The following is a 14,958-nucleotide window of genomic DNA, read 5'->3' on the forward strand; positions in this document are numbered from 1 at the left end:
ACCTTTGTTATTTGACTATCGCTATTTACGTTAAGATTCCGTGATATATTGAGACCGATGTAGTTTCGATAAACATCCATCTGTGCTGCCAGTGACCTGAACAGTTACCTGGAACCGCAGTCTCCCTAACGGCGGAGTGGCGTACGGGATGCCCAGAAACGCAGTGTAGGAGGTGTTGTAGACGCTCGTGGCTGTGGTACCTCGTAGATTGCCCTGCTCGACTGTCACCAACACTTCCTGTGCCTGAAACAAAGGTGGAATTTAATAGAATCCATGCGAGAGACAATAAGGGGAAGATGATTACTCTTTAAAACTTGGCCGTCTTCTAAAATTTTGCGTCATCAAAAGACTTCGATAAAATAAAAAATCTCATTCCCCAAACTACTATCTTTCCGAAGCATTTTACCTCCGCAGTTCTTGGTTCTCTTCGTTGCATGCGAACAAATAATTTCAGTATCCTCATCAGTAGAACAACAAATTTGCCTTCATATCTCATGTGCATTTTTAAAAGTAACCTGCCTGAGATTTGAAATTATTGTTTTTTGAGGTTGTTTATGATAAGCACCGTTTCTCTCAGAGTTTGATGATGGACTGAAATAAAAGTCAAATATCTCTTAATGATAGGACGCTTTCAACATACTTTGTGTTCCAGGGTAAAATGTTTAAGTCTAATCTGAGTATGGAGACGGTGATGTAATCGTTTCTTCGTTCACAGCAGATCGTTGAGTTGCACTCTTACTGCAGCTCTAATAAATTATGTTTGCTAAGAACATTGACTGATGCTTCTTAAACCAAAAGCAAACTGTGATGGGATAAATGGTTGCACTAAGAACTATCTTTTTGTTTCTAAATGGTTGCAGCTCCGTCATAAGCTGCACTGAGAAGTATCTTTTTTATTTCTTAATGCTTAATAGTTTCGGACACTTACTCCTTATCGTAAGTAGAACAATACAGACGATAGGCCGCACAAAACTCTCCCATCAGTGATAATCAAAGCGGCACTATGGCCGACTCAACAACATACTCATAAAACGGACGTTAGAGAACTGCTTTTCTAATATCCGTCCTATGTAGTCAGAATACTGTTGTTGAGTCGGCTGTAGTCGCACTTTGGTCAACACTCCAGGGACAGTTTTTGTATACAGGCTATCGCTTGTATTGTCCTACTTATGATAGGGATGGTTTGAAAATAGAGACTTTTATCCGAAACCAATCACAATCGTGAAAAAATTATGATACTTCTCAATACAACTGACGACGGAACTACATCCATTTATTTTAATTATAACAGAAGTTACGGACCTATTTAGAACCAATAGCATGCTGCAGACTCGCAAATTGTGACGATCAGCCGACTGAAAACAACTATCACAGAAACGGTGACTCGGTCAGATGTCCAGGTTGTAGAGTTATGCAAGCTCAGGGTCGATTAATAAATTTGAATACTCGTCAGCATAGCAGCACCACTGTATAGATCGAACTTGTACATTACTTCAATGAAATGAGATGACATTAATGGCTACAACTGATTCCAAGTTCCGGATCGTGAAGTTGAACTGTGCTGATAAGTTTTATAGCCATGTGCATGGAAGGTACAGAAATAAAACTTTTCTTCGTAGCTCAGTATTTATTTTCGAAACAACTAATCGCAGTCGCAAAAGAGTGTCTTCTGATATGTTCTCACACTATCACTCTACATTTCGCAAAACTCAAAGCATTATAGGTCTATGAGAACATACCCAGTTAGCACAACTACACTAAATGTGCAGAAATCTATAACTTCCTGTGGCGTGATAAAAGGAAGTAGAGAAATAATTACAACAATAGAACTACACTTCTTGGAAGCTAGCTCTTCCTCTTTTTATATATTATAGTTAACGTAGAAGAGTTTCTGTGTCTGCCGCATATGAAATTTGAATGTGTTTTAATGTGGTAGTAACCAGAGTTGAATCCAGTATTACACCCTGAAACCTGTCTGCCTTCTTATAATACAGAATTAGTAAGACTTTCCTGAAATTTAAAAGAATATTTTAGAAGTTATAGAGGATTTAAAATTATGATTTATGTTTCAGTTACACTAATTCAGTTTTATGCGTTTGGATTACAGCTACATGTGTAAATCATGATCTTTTCGCCTCCAACATCAACTGAATATTTTTCTTTCTTCTATTATTTCATTGAATATGAATATTACACAATGACTTCTGTGGTTCATATGCGATATAGTTTTGGAATTATCGAAATGAATTGCCTCCCCCGATGAAACCCATTACACTAAAATGGTCTTTAGTTGCTATGAAGACTCAGTTCATGGTAGTATAGTGTGGGGTAATGCATTAAAGTGGTTTCAGCATTCAAGAAAAACGGATGCCTTTGAGGAATCTATAACACAATTTCGGAAGGATGGTACTGCATCAATGGAGTTACCAAGCGATGAGTAATACTGAACTATTGTCACATGCATGTCTTATGTTAAGAGAAATGGAATTCGAGTGATGTAAATTTATAGTTAGGGTCAATAAGACTGTTGTTTTTTGTCGCGAATGGCTTTGCATCGATAGTCAATTATGAGATACTGTCGTCAATACTATCGGGTGGAATATGTAGGTTATTTTGAAACCAGTAGTACAAGACACGGTGCTGGACGTTTATGATTCCTTTAAGAACGCCGCTGTTATTGGTTTAACAGTATCGTCGCAGTTCAGTGGTGCGACTGGCAGTGGGATGCTAAACTACAGTAGGTACAAGTAGTTGATATACGTCATTAATCATAGACTACTGCAGCAGATAAGCTGCACTGGTACTATTGTTGAATGAATGAGGTGGTCAGTGAAGTAGCAGTGATCACGTTGCATCGATTTTTGAACAATTTAAAGATTTGCTTCGTCATATGATTTTTGCTTTATGTTGATTATCAATCACACTAGGCTCAAGTTCATTAAAGAAAACTGTTGGTCGACCCATCCAGTACATTACCTTCGCAGGACCATGATGACGGGGATAAGCAATGGGCAGATTTTACCTGGCATACTCGATAATTACAGCTAGAATGCAGTCTGGTCGATATTATTATTGGATATATCAAGGACCTTGTCCATCTCTCTCTGTACGCCTGCCTAGTCGTTCCTTCTTGAAATGCTTCCTTTAAACCACAGAAGAAAACTGAAGTTATCTCAACTAATGACTGTTAAGGCTTGACTTCACAAAATGTTTGTTTATACTGTTACGTGTAACCCTTGCAAACAGTTTAACATCGTTGAGACGATATGCGAAAGTAGCAAAATTTGAAAAACGTTGTTAAGCATTCTCGAAAATGAAAGTGAACCGATCTCTTGCGAAACAAAAGTATCATACTATCGATGTTGAATCTTGTGAACAACATAACCTTATTAATGAAGGTTGGTCAATGACCAACCGGTTTCGACTACGATGCCCATCTTCAGATGGATATTTTTCTGTTACGTATACGTTTTTATCAGTAGCATGTTATCTGCTCCCACACTGCAAGAGAATATCTGAGCATTTAGAGCCACTTTATAAGTTGTTTCATTAATAATAATACGCTGATGTGCTTGCATTTATTTAAATATAAAGCAATATAGTTATGTACACGTGCGTAAGTGACACAGACCACAACAAAACAGATCGCCATCTACTGAAACTTATGTAGCTGAACACAACTGTTTCACATCATATCTAAATAAATGCAATCATTTTAAAGTATTTATATTAATGAACCAAGTTATATAGTAGCAATGAATACTCAAATAATCTTGTGTAGTGTGGGAGCAGACGACATGCTGTTGATCGAAACATGTATGTAACAGAAAATAACAGAAACCCCTTATGGCACTAAAATAAACCACTCAAAAAATATTTGTGCCTGGTTGAATCATTCACCATCTAAAACAAAACTGTTTTCAGTTTCATTGACATGCTCTATGTTTGTAACAGTACGAAGAATATACCAATATATTCCTAAAACAAAACCCGTCTTCTCACTATTTTTTGTTATTCAGCTTCTGCACGAACATCTAAACAAACACCCCTAGAAGTCCATATAAAATGAAAACATCCCATAGTTCACTTTGTGAACTGATAGTCGTTGCGACTTGACAAATAGAGATACTGGTGTTTTACCTTGACAAGTACTGCTAAAGTAAGGAACATTAACGATATGCACGACAGACGGCTCGGCTCCATGGCTGTATGAGCTCCCCACGGATGAGGACAGCAACCGTTGCAAAACTGGGTATTGTCAGGGGGCGATCAGTGAAGTCGCTCAGTGACAGCACCTCTTATATGGACATCGGCTTGAAGTGGCTATAGCGTGATTAGATAGCCTACCAGGCCTGTGTTATTTATCTGATACGTGACACGCTACTGAGCTGAGAAAGGACAGTACGAATAGGAAAACGTAATGTCTTTTAATAAACACCAGATGCTGACAGAAGACTCAAGAGATACCTCATGCAGGCGCAAATCTTAACTTTTATAAGATTTCTTAGAAATTTTTATCCCATTCTTTCTACGGTGCGCAAATTTTCCATTTTTTTTCTCTTTTAGTAAATATGTGTCACGTGATTTTTTTTCCTGTTTTTATGATACTATATCACCTGTCGACTAGAAAACATCTTCGAAAAGCTTTGACGCGGAAAGAAAATCGAGACTGTTTTGTACACTCCATTAAGGTAAGGGCTATCTGTATTTTCGCGTTAAGTAAAACAACGGTATAACACCTTTTGAGTTGTGAGAGGCTCTCTTTGGGTGTTTAGATATGCCTACATTATTGACGCTAGTCATTTTGCAGAGCTACAAGTATATTAGCCTCCAGCTGTTGCATGAAATATGTAAAATTTACTGCTTTAAAAACGGAAATGGCATTACTTACTTACTGCAAAAGTACAGATCAACATGCTAGTTTTGACGCAGGCTACCTGCTGTAAATTTTTGTTAGGACACAGATCATACCCTTCAAATACCGAAAAAAACGAATAAGTTGAATGTTTCCTACGCCGCTGTATACGTGTGCGGAATAGGGGTTCCGTAGAAGAAAGCACACATATGTTCACCCGGCGGAAGGTGTTTTCTGCGTTCTCTGTCATATTAATAGACAATGTATTGGGCGTATCGATGTTTATGTACAGCTTTAGCCACAATGTGCTACTGACAAATATTCGGAAACATTTGCGTATTCACCGAAACCGTACACCACTGTCAACTATACCATGAGGAAATTTCCATTTTGCTCTGCAGACCAAGAAAGTGTCTACTAGTGATTTCGTTTTTTGCGTAGGGACGCTGTGCTGTTTTTAGACAGGAACAATTTGAGTTGTCCATTTTCAGTGACTACTGAAGAACTTAGGCAATTCCATACACTAAATTTAGTGCCCATTGTTCTGTACATAGAAAATGGTCCAAACCCTAGGCTGCAGGGCTGTATTAGTTCTGAGGGACTGATGTTGCAGAGAGATGGCTTATCCACAGTTCAAGCAGCGATCTATTTTCTGTAAGCACAAAGCTCAGTGCTACGACAAGAACAAGAACAGTCTTCCATCGAGATATAAACATGTGTCACTTATAAAATCTGAATTTAGATGGTTGGTTGGATCACATCACGTTTTCTGTTTCTCAAACTGTGTTGAACATGACCAGGAAACAGAACTGTACAATTAATCCTGTAAGTCAGTTAAAGACGTGATTCGTTTTACTAGAAAGTTAATTTCGGCACTTGCTCAGAGAATTGATTTCCAGGAGTGAAGTCATTCGATAAGTTAAAATTATTGTAATTTCCACAGTATCACCATCCTTGTGCAGAAGTAGAAGTGAAAACTGATTCAAAAATAAATTAAATGCTTCGCTAACTCAGCATGACAATCGCATTGTCGCCCTTGTCCCAATAAGTTGCGCCCCTCCTCCAGGAGCTGACACTAGTTTTAATAATGATAATTTTCCTTGTCCAGCGATAGTTCACTGCGTAGGAGGAGAGCACTGAGGCCCATTTTTAGACTACTTCGCAAATTATAAAAATAAACAATGATTCAAATTTATCATTAAGTTAATATAAAATATCCAAGTAAAAGGATGGGACGTAAGATATAAATATGCGCATCTTTCAACGCTCATCACTAGCCTAAAATGTAAGTGGCAAGTTCTTCGGAGATAGTTAAGACCCACGAAACATACACAAAACTTTTCCGTGTTAATATAAACAGTATGTGTACTCTGACGTTTCCTATCGCTCTTTATGACGTCCACCAATTTCATAACCTGCCGTATAATTTTTAGTAGTGCTGTCTGAATCAACTCACTTCTGTTCACAAACTGTACGTTAGCACTATCCATTCTGCCATACAAAATAATAATAGTTATATCTATATTAATATGCTGAAAACCATTGTGAAGAGCAAGACAGACGGTACTTTGTAACAACTACATGTTAAGATATCTCCCCGTTCCTACCGCGTATGCATAGCGTGAAAAACAGTTGATTTAATCCTCCCTAACTAATCTAATCTTACTTTTGCGGTTTCTGCTAGAGTACTATGTAGATTTTTCACTTAATAGTTGTTCTTGGACTTTGTAAGTAGGCTTTTGTGTTTGTGTTTACGACAAGCACTTCTCGTATCAAGTATAAACGTACTGTAATGAGATATTGCGATTGATAGCACTTGTTTTTACTGAAGTCTTAGAAACACAAGCTTTATTGACGTGAAAGTTTAGTCACTAATAGTCATCATATTTAATTTGTGACATTGTAAAGCTCTGTAGCTAGATGTGTTTGTAATTGAGGTTTTTATGACCTGTGGAAACGGGAAATCTTGCTGTGATGTTACTCTGTTAATAACTTTTGCACACACTGTCACAAAAATTCACTGAAGTTTCATTCTAAGGACGCGTAAAATGATGTACCTGGATATTCTGTAGCTGTATTACAGCTCGTGAAAACTGATACTGCACTGAAATCAATGTATTTGTATAGGAACTGTCTCAAGCGACTCTTTCCAAACGGGCCTTGCGTTCTTCATGCTTCTGCCTGGGCCATAAGGTTTGCTGCAGCTCTCTTCTTTGCCCGCGGAATTCGTCTTCCAAGACTAGTAAATGCCATGCACTGTTCTCCTCCCTTCATGTTAGGTTCTCAAGATAATCGCTGCCCCTCGAAGTCTCACACATTCAGCTTTGACAGATAGTCCTCATTTGTAATATATAGTGGCATATCTTTGTAAACTGTTTATTTTTTGGTAATAAACATCTTGACAACTGTCTTCTATGAAGGAATTTCTGTCTAGATGCTCATAATGGATGCCTCATTTAGTTTCTCTGATTTCGGCGGCAGGGAGGGCGGCTGAAAACTGAATGACTTCGGGGAAGCACTTCGAAACGCTGCAGAGTGACCCTAATTATGGCAAGGGGTGGGGCTTCGTCCTGTTACTGCACGGTAGAAGGTGGAATTGTCCTGTTCTTTGACTGCTTTCAGCGTAATAGCAGCGATTCTCAACCTTCTTAGCTCCGCCACCGCCCCCCCCCCCTTGCCCACAACAGTAAACACAGGAACATTCTTATTAACATTTGAAAAACCTCGGAAAGACGTAGATAATACCCCAAAAGTGCTGACGAATGTTGAACATGTGACGTCATCAGATGATAATCTTCGCCGCACTTGCAGTGGTTGGGCTTGTCGATCCTACCCTCACCGGGAGGGGCCACTACTACACAACGTACAATGAGCCATGCTGTGCTTGCGTTCAAGCAGACAGTAGCAATTTCTCATACATTTTGTAAACGTGATCTTTTTTTTTTAAACGCAAGAGGTACAAAATTATTGTCCTCGTTGTGACGAAGGAAAAGCTTTTCTTATTTGGTGTTTCTTTCCTTTTGTATATATGCGTATAAAATCGTTCTTATCATCTTCTTTCATCTTTTCGGCGTCCATGTCGCTCTTGCTTACAGGTCTGTCAGAATATGCTGGTTGCTGCATCTATTCTCGTTGAAGACGGATTCCAAGTGTTGCAGCTCTGCCGTCAGACTTCGTTCGTATGAAATGGAGTACGCCCCGTGATGGCCACACTGTTCTACTGCGAGGGAAGGTGACAGCTGTAGCCACGCAGATACTCATACTTATGCTTACATACACTGTGTGCGTACGGTATACACTGTGTGCAAGCAATACATCGGGCATCCGCTGAACTAGGATGTCGAGTAAAGGAAGTTTGTTATCTGTTTCTATTTCCATGGTAAAATGGATGTTTTCATCGATAGAACTGAAATGCTATAAGAATTTGTGTGGTTTTTCGGATCCATGTGTCAAAATGACAAAAACGTCACTGACATGCCGAAAGAAACAAACAGATTTTAATTCGGCGGTTTCCAATTTTCTGTTCTCGAAGTACTCCATGAACAAGTTTGTTCATGGAAGCCGCATATAAGCCGGGAAAGCCTCAGATCACAGACTTTTATGCGCATCTGCAATGATGTGACAAAAACATTGCATTACTGACAGACCAAGTTCATTATTTCATTCAGAGGCTTGATATATCATTTTTCGATTTCAAAGCTAAAATTCAGATATGTACCCACTCACTTCGGATTATACTGAGACATATTTTAATAAACAAGACGCTATTATACACGACAGTTTGGTCTGCGAGGATGCTTTTGCGTGACAGAAAACTTATGAGATGAGTATTTGTCGAAATGAAAACTGATTAGTATAAGAGGTGGGTACTGAATCTGTTTAGCTATTAGGTTATAAATTGAGATTCGCGACCAGCTCATAGAAGTATCTGCTGATTAAACGCTACAACTGCATATTAAATGTGGACATTTAAATACGTTTTGGCTTGTTCGTCGAAAAGAATACGGAAATGTAGTCACAGAAGCATTGAAAATATTAATCCCTCTCGCCAAGTCATATCTCAGTGAAAAAAGGTTTTCGTATATGGTTGCCCTATGAACTAAATACCTCAATAGTCCTTTATCACTCGAAAACAATTTGCTTTTGTATGTTTCTAACGTAGATCCACTTATGACAAAGCTTTTAAATGAAAAACAAATGCAACCATCACGTTAATTTCTCTTCTTAACAATCACAATAATTGTACGATAATGTTTAAGACAGATTATGTTTCTCATAAAAGATTTCATTATTGTTTAGCGTATTTGGCGACTCCCCTTATATATCTCCCCCGTGGGAATGGAGAAACCCGAGCTCAGAAATGATTCTTTATAGAAACGGCATTCACAATGGAAACAAATCGAAGTGTTGCTCACGCTTTTTCAAATGTTAGTGTTTATTGGAGGCTATCAAATTTGTGAGGGTACCAACTGCAGCTGTTTCGTCGAAAACCTACGATGTTGCCTGGGTGTTGAGTGTCATGTCCGGGGCTCCATTCTTGAATACGGTCTGCGTTGTAGAAACTGGTGCCGATGATCAGTGAACCACTCATCCAAATAGGGGTGCCACTTCTTTCTACCTTTACTCGTTATTCAATGGCGCTACTTACAGCCGTCTCGTTTCCAAATTAACAGACATCACGAAGTCACGGCCTTTTACTATTGCCGTATTAGTGCTATGATTTCGTGAAATCTTCCACAACTCGCAACGGTAGGGCATTCGTAAGTTTGTCGAACGTCTTTCGGCAAATTCTTGTCTGGAGCAATGCCTCGATGCGTTGTTATCACTTGATAAAGTCTCGGTTGGGGTGAAATCCTTCAAACTGAGCGTTTGATAAATGTCCTCCACTATGTACTTCAAGAGATGTTAAACTTTGTAGGCTTCTGTGATAATGGTTTCACTGGGTAACGCAGTGGCAACCCATTCTACGCATGCGACTGTGTCGTCTCCCACTGGCGTTGGGCTCTTTCAACTGCCCTTCACTATCACAGGATTATTGAAAACATTGATACCCTTCCCCACGTCTTATCTCCGTGAAAAAAGGTTTTTTGTCTACGGGTGCTCTATGAACTAATTACAGGAATCGTCTTTTACCATTCGAAAACAATTTGCTTTTGTATGTTTTCAACGTAGATCCACTTATAGCAAAGCTTTTAAATGAGAAACAACTGCAAGCATCACATTAATTTAGGTTCGTAATATGTGTCCTTTTAATCACAATGTTTATAATAAATCAAGTTTCTTACAAAATGATTTCATTATTGTTTAGGCTATTTTGCGACCCCATCTAACATCACCTGCGTGGGGTTGCGAATACCAGATTGAGAAATGATGCTTTTTAGTAACGGCATCCACAATTTTTCCCCAGATCATGAGCGTTTCGTCATTCTCAAACCGCTGCTCACCAGTAACGTCTAAGGAAAAGTAGGCACATCATGTCATTGACCTGTTACATTTCGAATATTTTCAGAAACTTCACTTAATAACGGACAGCGTCATCCATAAAAACTAGTACGTGCATGATGTACATCCGACTCAACAATGCTTTAATATGGGGTGCTTGTCGTTTATGGGCACTCAATGGCGGGGTTGTCAGCCGCTAACTTGTTCATTGGCACCGGGAGAGTGCGGGCAGAGAGAGGAAGACCTTCTTGCGTTCACGTAACTGCCATAGAAGGCCACGGGTTTGCTAAGTTATATTGAAGCCACGACAGTGTCAATATCTGAGATAACTGCTTTCTTTGGGTGGATTCCTGAGTAGAGTATCAGTACACAAGCAGGTTCGATAACACGAACTAAGATTTGACACTGAAAGCGCATCTATGGAGCACACATGAGAGTAGAGGCTGATTACTGCAGTGGAGAACGCTTCTTTTTTATGCGTACATTGTAGCTCCATTAAATTATAACATTTCATAGATAAGTATCAAAACTCACTGACTGAGAAAAATCGCAGCACCAAGGAGTTGTGCAACATTAACGAAAGCTGGTAGACGTGTTTCTACATCTGAAAGAAAATGTCTATTCAAATTTCTCGCCAGTTGTGCAAGAGTGGCGTTAGTAACACCACAGTGTGGATGGAAATCAGGTTTCCCTTAAATACACGTTCCAATGGTCATGAGCGTTAGTTATCTTTGAGTCTGGACGTGTGACCTGTTGTTAGTCAAGAATGCCTTTAAGGCGACAAAGACGCCATCATCAACAACACGCTGGGACTGAACGAGGTCGTGTAAGTGGGTTCGGAGAAGCTGTATTTTCTTTATGCGGTATTGTAGAAAGACTTGGCAGTACAAAGCCACTGTACGTTACTGCTGGCACTTGTGGTCACGAGAATGTACGGTCGCTAGAAGACTGGACTCCATACGGCCACTTCGCACAACTGAGAGCGCAGACTATCATGTTCGACATATGGCTCTGACGCATCATACTGCATGTGCAGCAGCATTTTGAGGACCAGTCGTCACCACATTGATCCAAAAAACTCTCACAAATCACTTATTTAAAGGACAGCTCCGAGTCAAACACCCTGTAGCGAGTATTCCACTGACCCCAAACCACCGCCGTTTGCGACTTCAACGGTGCCAAGCGAGAGCTAACTGGTGATCAGGGGGAGGTCTGTTGTATTTTACGGTGAAATCTTGATCTACTTTGGTGCCAGTGATTGCCCTGTGTTGGTTAGAAGGAAGCGGCCAGTTGACGGCCTGCACACAATCCATCTGCGTGCTAGACACACTGCAGCTATACATGGGGTCCAATTTCATATACAGCAAAAGCACTTTCGTAGTTATCCCATCCATCCAGACTCCAGATTCGTACCTCAGTCTGATGATTCGACCTCTTGTGCTATCATTCATGAAGAGCATTCCAGGGGGAACATGATTCAGATAAAAATTTCGTCACCGAATATAGCTAATCTTTATCTTAGTCTTGTAAACAATTACTGTAAAAGAATTGTTATTCTAATTACAGAGCAAATAAATATAAAAACTAACGCATCTGACTTTCTGATAAAACTGTTTGAAAACTCACAATAAAGCACTTTACTGAAACTTTGTACTGGTATTATCTGAAGTGACTGAAATTATTCTTACAAATACACTCTTACAATCCCCGTGCCTTACAAGTGACATGATCTTTTTTTGTTAAATTTATTATCATACCTGTCCGCACGGAACACTCGTCTGTCCTGCAACCGGTTGCTACTAGGAATAATGATGTAACTGTTAAAAATTAGGTTTCCTTTGCCGTACTTCCGATGTGCAATGCAAGACGGTATCTTACCAATTTTCACCAAAATTCTTTTCAATGAAGAACTCGCGATGTGTAATGCGAGTACGGAAATACGGTCATGAAACCAAATGACTGATAAAATGAGAACATTATCCAAGTTGAAATATCCTTAATGAAGCCATGACAACACTACACCTTTTCAAAAAGATCTAAACAAGTTAGCAAAAATATGCTTTAATAATTTCCTGTGTACAATTATTCTCCTTGACGCTTGTTTCAACTGTAAGACAAAACGGTATGCTGAATTATAAGATTTTTGCAGTACACTTCAGCCATGCGCAGTGTTCTAATAATAAGAAGTTATATAGTTATAAAAATATAAAAATACTGGAATACCTTAAAATTGGCCTTCTAACATTCTCCATTAAAATAACCTCAATTTGTTTCCTCAAAACATAGTAGCATAAGATCCTTTTTAAAGAATGCTGCTTCTACTACACGGTAGGCCAACTTCCATCCCTTTCAAACCAAGTACGTATCCTGACTGAATAGCATGCACTACTACTCTCTTTGAAAGAAGTAACCTCTCTGACCAAAGAATATAAGATTTTAGAGGTTGAGTGTATTTCCCAAATCCACAATTTTGTCACATTTCTGGCTACGACTACCTACAAATCTACAGAGCAAATATTATAGCTATCTTTCATTACTTCTCTACTATTAAACAAGAATTTTGCAAAGTGATTTCTGCTGATACAATAGTATGAGTCCCTCAAAAGAGTCCCCACAACAACAATCACAAGAGCATGGTACAAAATATGTTGTTATAAACACCTGGGGTTGGTAACGATATATACAAGATATTAGTGAACAGTGACAATTTGATACCTACACTATGTGATCAAAAGTATCTAGACACCTGGCCGGAAATGACTTACAAGTTCATGGCGCCCTCTATCGGTAATGCTGGTATTCGGTATGGTCTTGGCCCACCCTCATAAGCTCTCAATCAGGTACTGGAAGGTTTCTTGGGAAATGGCAGCCCATTCTTCACGCAGTGCTGCGCTGATGAGACGTGTCGATGTCGGTCGATGAGGCCTGGCGCAAAGTCGGCATTCCAAAACATCCCAAAGGTGTTCTACAAGATTCAGGCGAGTCCAGTACAGGGATGTTATTCGTATGTAACTATTCTGCCACAGGCCGTGCATTATGAACAGGTGCTCGATCGTGTTGAATGAAGCAATAGCCATCCCCGAATTGATCTTCAACAGTGGGAAGCAAGAAGGCCTGATCTGTGATAAGAAACACCCAAAACAACAAAGGGTGCAAGCCCCTCCACGAAAAACACGACCGCGCCGTAACACCACCGCCTCCGAGTTTTACTGTTGGTTCAAATGGTTCAAAAGGCTCTGAGCACTATGGGACTTAACTTCTGAAATCATCAGTCCCCTAGAACTTAGAACTACTTAAGCCTAACTAACCTAAGGACATCACACACATCCATGCCCGAGGCAGGATTCGAACCTGCGATCGTAGCGGTCGCGCGGTTCCAGACTGTAGCGCCTAGAACCGCTCGGCCACTCTGGTCGGCTTTACTGTTGGCACTAGACACGCTGGCAGATGAGGTTCAATCGGTATTCGCCTCACGCACACCCTGCCATCGGATCGCCACATTGTGTGGCGTGATTTGTCACTCCACAAACCGTTTTTCCACTGTTCAGTCGTCCAATGTTTATCCTCCTTACACCAAACGAGCCGTCGTAAGGCATTTACCGGCGTGATGTGTGGCTTATGAGCAGCCGCTCGGGCATGAAATCCAAGTTTTCTTACCTCTCGCCTAATTGTCATCATACTTGCAGTGGATCCTGATGCAGTTTGGAAATCCTGTGTGATCGTCTGGATAGACGTCTCCTTATTACACTCAACGACCCTCTTCAACTGTCGGCAGCCTTTGTCGGTAAACAGACGAGGTCGGTCTTGACGCTTTCGTGCTGTACGTGTCCCTTCATGTTTCCACTTCGCTATTACATCGGAAACAGTGGAAATCTCGGGTTCAGACGTGTGACACAAGTGACACCCAGTCACCAGACCACGTTCGAAGTCCGTGAGTTCCGCGGAGCGCACCATTCTGCTCTCTCACGATGTTTAATAACTACTGAGGTCGCTGATATGGAGTACTTGGAAGTAGGTGGCAGCACAATGCACCTAATATGAAAAATGCATGTTTTTGGAAGTGTCCGGATACTTTTGATGACATAGTGTATGTGGTATGTAAGTTGAAATACAAGTAACTTTACATACATGCACACAAGTGCAAAAAGCTGTCAGCAATAAGTCATTTTACATATTCGTCATTATACAGAAGACATTGCATAATAAGATGCTCGCTATTGTAATTTAGTGATCCAGTTAACTGAAATACATTGGTATAAACACGTGCAGTTTTACAATAACGTACGAAGAATTACAAAGTCATTTCAATTAGCTGTGCAAATTTTGAGAAGAATCCAATAAGGGCAAGTAAGAATTTCTGTCAATTCAAATGAAACTACACATTTCATGCGACCGGATACGTAACTATACAACGCAGTTACTAATGTCTGATGAAATGTTGAAGAAAATGTTATGAAACAACTACAAATTCTTGTCAGTTCAACTTAAGCAAGATACACACATTTATATTATAATACAAAATTGCTTACAGTTGTCTTTTGAAAGTTATTGATAAAACCTATAAGGACAATGTCATGGAACGGGAGAGAAAAAAAGTCACAGAAAATGTAAAGCGCATTACTGTTTTGTTGCACATACACTTATCAACGCTGCACAATTGG

At 39.7% G+C, this 14,958-nt stretch overlaps 1 protein-coding gene across 1 annotated transcript in view; it reads right to left on the reverse strand.

Moving 5' to 3' along the window:
• LOC124788808 (cholinesterase-like) overlaps positions 1-4,203 on the reverse strand; it is a 93,257-nt gene extending 89,054 nt beyond the window's left edge. The window contains exons 1-2 of the mRNA XM_047256088.1: positions 4,141-4,203; positions 109-243 (exon numbers count right to left, since the gene is read on the reverse strand). Coding sequence (XP_047112044.1) covers positions 109-243; positions 4,141-4,203 — 198 coding nt within the window. The remainder of the gene's footprint in view (positions 1-108; positions 244-4,140) is intronic.
• Positions 4,204-14,958: the final 10,755 nt, after the last annotated feature.

Source organism: Schistocerca piceifrons, chromosome 3 (assembly GCF_021461385.2).
Source record: "Schistocerca piceifrons isolate TAMUIC-IGC-003096 chromosome 3, iqSchPice1.1, whole genome shotgun sequence".
NCBI lineage: Eukaryota > Metazoa > Arthropoda > Insecta > Orthoptera > Acrididae > Schistocerca > Schistocerca piceifrons.